At 56.7% G+C, this 1,828-nt stretch overlaps 2 protein-coding genes across 2 annotated transcripts in view; one reads left to right on the plus strand and one right to left on the minus strand.

The window, feature by feature from the left end:
• ACA1_292440 (SH3 domain containing protein) overlaps nt 1-527 on the plus strand; it is a gene marked incomplete at both ends in the record, with an annotated part of 4,692 nt that extends 4,165 nt beyond the window's left edge. Inside the window, 3 exons of the mRNA XM_004368081.1 lie at nt 90-181; nt 287-399; nt 511-527. Coding sequence (XP_004368138.1) covers nt 90-181; nt 287-399; nt 511-527 — 222 coding nt within the window. The remainder of the gene's footprint in view (nt 1-89; nt 182-286; nt 400-510) is intronic.
• Nucleotides 528-795: 268 nt separating this feature from the next.
• Nucleotides 796-1,773, minus strand: ACA1_292650 (regulator of g protein signaling domain containing protein; the record flags this gene model as incomplete). The annotated part of the gene is made up of 4 exons (XM_004368082.1): nt 796-941; nt 1,059-1,218; nt 1,323-1,437; nt 1,565-1,773. The coding sequence occupies 4 exons, from the start codon at nt 1,771-1,773 to the stop codon at nt 796-798; spliced, it is 630 nt and encodes a 209-aa protein (XP_004368139.1).
• Between the last annotated feature and the right edge of the window lie 55 nt (nt 1,774-1,828).

The following is a 1,828-nucleotide window of genomic DNA, read 5'->3' on the forward strand; positions in this document are numbered from 1 at the left end:
CTGAAATCAAAGGTACGCCACGCAATGACACGACGCACACGCAAACACGAGAAAGGCTCACTCTTTGGTGCCTCCTTGCAGAAAAGCAGCAGCTCCAGTTCCGGCTGCTCGAGCGGAAGCGGGCACAGGAGCACCAGAGGACCGCAGCCAGCGCCGTCCTCTTCAGGAACGGCAAGTTCGGGTACGTCCGTCGGGAGAGCTCCTGTGTTGCGTGCGATGATCGCGCAGCTCTCCTCACCACACTTCTCTCTCTCTTTTCACCATGATGACTAGTCGTCCACACGAGCCACGAAGGGAAGAAGGCCAAGAAGAAGCGGACGCTGGTGCCCGAGTTCGAGGTCCTCGGGTGGCGGTCCTCGGATGGCGGTCCTCGGATGGCGGTCCTCAAGCGCGAGCGACGTGGCCGGCACCCGCTGCGCCCCTCCGGCGCTTTTTTCGTTCTCTTTTTCGTTCTCTTTTTCTTTTCTTTTTCTTTTCTTTTTCTTTGTTTCTTTTCTGTGACCGCGGAAGCTGCCGTTGAGAGATAGCATGGGGGGGGGCCTGCAAGGCCGCCGTGACCGGGCTGTTAGGCAAGCCACCACCACTGCGGTGGTAGGTACCCTTTTGGGTGGCCAGGATTGGGACCCGTTGCTCTCTGCCGGCCACACGTGGGAGGCCACGTCAGCTCGAACCAGGAGGAGGCCGAGGCCTTTTCTGGAGGAGGCCGAGGCAGTTAGGCCTTTTCTATACGCCACCACGTGTCCGCGAAGATGATGGCGGCCAACGTTTTAAAGGGTGTAAATGGTTTATCTCTCTTCATGATCGTTCGTGGCTCTGCGCGTATCGTTCGAGCATGATGAGAGATTCGCTTCGCACTTCCCGGTTGGCGGGGTTGGGGGCCTCTAGCTTCTTCTTCACCTTCTTCGAGTCCTTCCTCTTCCGTCCCTTCTGGTTCAGCACCCCTGGTCGGTGCGGTATTGCGCGTGTCGCACCGAGTGTGGTGCATGTGGCGCGTGTCATTCAACACAACCAAGAGGCCAGAGAGGGGGGAGGGTTGTTGATGTGTGAACCGTGCGAACCTTGTTCGTATTCTTTGTACAGGTCGCTGTCGAGGAAGCGCGGGAAGCAGTCAGTCTCGAGAAGGTTGAAGATGGAATGCTGGATCTTGTTGAACACGTCCGGATTCGCTCCGGCCAACGACGCGTCCAACTGCCGCTTCTGGTCGTTCGTGATGTTTATCTGACGATGTTTGTATTCGTTCGGTGCAGGTAGGGTCAAAATAAAGAAGATTTTCTCACCAACACCAGGTGTCCACTTGCAGCCCAGGAAGGCAGGTTAGTTACCTCGTAATCGGAGCTGGGGCGGAAGTACTTGCCATAGATCTCGTCGGCGCGCTTCTTACGCTCCTCTCGCGGCAGGCCCTTGTAGTCCTCCACCGCCACCCAAAACGCCAGGTTCCTGAACGGAGCACAGCCGGTATGTGGTCAGCCTTGTGGTTAAATAATAATATTCTTTTTCTTATTTGCAGAATAGAATAACCAACAGAATTGAAACAATTAATAGAATAGGGAGGGAGTGGTCGTACTCGTTGGAGTACCACTTGTGGAGGTATTGGCGGAAGCTGAGGGCCAGCTCCCGGTTCTCCAGCACCTCGAGCAGGGAGGGCCGCGGCAACTTCTCTTCTTTCTTCTTCTCCCCGCAGTCTTTGCTCTTCTTCTGCTCACCGCACCCCAAGAAATCAGGTGAGCGCAACAGCCCACATGTCGGCCTGGCAAGATGAGGGCAGCGCACCATGGTGGCGGATGTGACAGTCCTTGTGGGGGGGGGGCTGCGCCCGGAGAGAGTTGGG

Source organism: Acanthamoeba castellanii, assembly GCF_000313135.1.
Source record: "Acanthamoeba castellanii str. Neff unplaced genomic scaffold scf7180000084777, whole genome shotgun sequence".
Classification (NCBI taxonomy): Eukaryota; Discosea; order Longamoebia; family Acanthamoebidae; genus Acanthamoeba; species Acanthamoeba castellanii.